This window comes from Entamoeba nuttalli (assembly GCF_000257125.1).
Source record: "Entamoeba nuttalli P19 unplaced genomic scaffold asmbl_4025, whole genome shotgun sequence".
Classification (NCBI taxonomy): domain Eukaryota; phylum Evosea; order Mastigamoebida; family Endamoebidae; genus Entamoeba; species Entamoeba nuttalli.
The window spans coordinates 1-2497 of NW_008576504.1; the positions used below are offsets into that span (position 1 = coordinate 1).

The window sequence follows — 2497 nt, forward strand, 5'->3', positions numbered from 1 at the left end:
TTTTGAATAGATATTATCTCACCAAAGGCATGTCATAACCAGACGATAACTGGGAGATTCGAAACAGGGGAATATTTTAGGGTTCCGTGTGGTGTCTCTGACGTGCCATCTTCGAATCTGTTCATCACGTCCTGTAGATATAAGAAGAAAAAAAATTATCGTCAAAATTATTAATAATTTTAAATTAATTAGAAATGAAAGTTTGAACTTGAAATTAGTATAAAGATTAGGACAACTTAGAACATTGAATATAAACTTTATAAATACAGCTATAATAGTTGTCTTCTTATTAGATGGAAAAACAATAGTCTTGCAACCTACTTCTTATAACTAAAACGATTTTAAATAAAAGTTCCAAAGAAAATAGTAGATAAGAAAGTGATGAAGGGGAAAAAAGAAAAAAGTGTTGAAAAGTCAATCATTTTTCAACCTCAACAACTAGCTTAAATTTTTATACGTTTGTTTTTCTATAAAAGTTCTCTTTTGTCAAAGCCAAGTCAAGGAAAAGATGAATCTTCGTTAAAAATTATTTAGACTTCACAAAAAGTTGAACTTAAAACAATAACTTATGATTTTCTAAATAAAGTTATTTCAAAGTTATTAAATTAAATCAAATTGTTATTAATTAAAATAAAGAATAACGTTATTATTTAAACGAAGAAAAAATAGTTAAATAGATCCATGCTGGCTGTTCTTTTAGTGAATATGGTCCTTAGCTGTTGTGGCTATAACGAAGATATAACCCATTGTTTAAGCACTAGAACACCCTACTTCCTCAAAGATATCAGAGACCCAACGCTGGACCATTTCACTGTGGTTCATGCAGAGTTAGTCCAGCGACATGGCTCTCGATATCCAACATCAAATGACATAAATGCAATGAATATGATGGCTGAAAAATTTGCTGAAAATTCTAAAATTACATGGAAAAACCCATTTCCAATGGAAATGGAAGGAGAGTTATGTGAAAGAGGAAAACAAGAATTATTTAGTTTGGGAAAATATTATAAGGGTGAATTTAAAAAGTTGTTTTATGGGAAATCTTTACTTAATATTAACATTACTGCTACCTTTAAAAAAAGGACTCAAGATAGTGCTAGAAGTTGGTTAGAAGGGTTTTATGATGATGAACCTGAAAAAAAACAAATGGTTATTGATAACAAAATAAATATTACTGTTGTTCCTAAAGACAAAGACACTCAGTTGTACTTTCATAAAAATTGTAGAAGATATGTTGAATATGAAAAAAGTGGTTCAACACATAAACAGTCTAACCAATATGCTCAAATGAAATTAAGTGAAACAGCAAATAGATTTATAGAAGCAATTGGAATGACTGATATTGATGAAAGTACAAGTAAAAGTCTTACACAACTTGCTTTCACTGCTGGAGCACATGAATATGTTGTATTTAATAAAAGTGATGGAATGTTAAAATATTTTAATATTAGGGATGCACATATAATGGAGTATATCAAAGACTTAGAAACATATTATACAAAAGGTAATTTTAGTGAGTTAAATTATAAAATTGCAATCCCTCTTTTGGACTCTATTATTAATGGATTAAAATTAGCAGTTGTAAATGATAAAAATATTCAATTAACAAAACAGGATAATAATATCCTTGGTAATTTTAGATTTGCACATGCAGAAACTGTGACTCCTCTAATGACTTTAATGGGAGTTAATATTGATCAATTTGCTTTAACTGTAAAATTAAATGAAGCAAAAAAGAATCAGAGAAAATGGAATATGTCTAAAGTTAGTCCATATAGTGTCCATTTCATGTTTGTTCTTCTAAAATCAAAAAAAGGGCAATATTATGTAAGAACTTATTTTAATCAAGAAGCTATAGTTTTACCTTCTTGTGGAACAGAAATCTGTTTATTTGAGGATTTTGTGAAGTACTATGAAAAAATTACAAAAGACTTTGACTATAATACATTTTGTTCAAATTAATATTTATATTTACCCCCTTTATTTTGGTAATTTGTTTTAAGTAGAATCAAATTAAGTATCATTATCGGTAATAAGAAAATTCTTCTTAAAAGTGGGGGTAAATGACAAAAAGAATAATTTTATTCTCTCTTAATATTTAATATAAATTTATAGGTTAGTCTTTAAAGGAATGAATGTTCAAAAAAAAATTAAATAAACGTCATATCATATTGACGAATAACATAAACATCATAAAAACTCCAAATATGCAAATGACTTTTCTGTATCTTTCAAAATTCAAAATATTTAAAAATCATTATGTAAAAAAAAAATCATAAATCAATTAACTAAATATAAATAAAATTAATTTTGATTCTTCCTTATTTCTTAGGCATTAATTCTATTATTGTTATCAAATTATTCATTTGTTGATTTTTGGTTGTGACAAAACCAATACTCTATTATATTTATCTGGTTTTTAATGACTTGATTTTTAACTTATTTAATATTATCTTTTTCATTTTCAATAAAAAAAGATGCATTACAGGAGACACCA

General features: G+C 26.7%; 1 protein-coding gene across 1 annotated transcript; it reads left to right on the forward strand.

Annotated features, from left to right (window-relative positions):
• Positions 1-681: 681 nt before the first annotated feature.
• Positions 682-1962, forward strand: ENU1_089870 (histidine acid phosphatase family protein; the record flags this gene model as incomplete). The annotated part of the gene is made up of 1 exon (XM_008858983.1): positions 682-1962. The coding sequence occupies one exon, from the start codon at positions 682-684 to the stop codon at positions 1960-1962; it is 1281 nt and encodes a 426-aa protein (XP_008857205.1).
• Between the last annotated feature and the right edge of the window lie 535 nt (positions 1963-2497).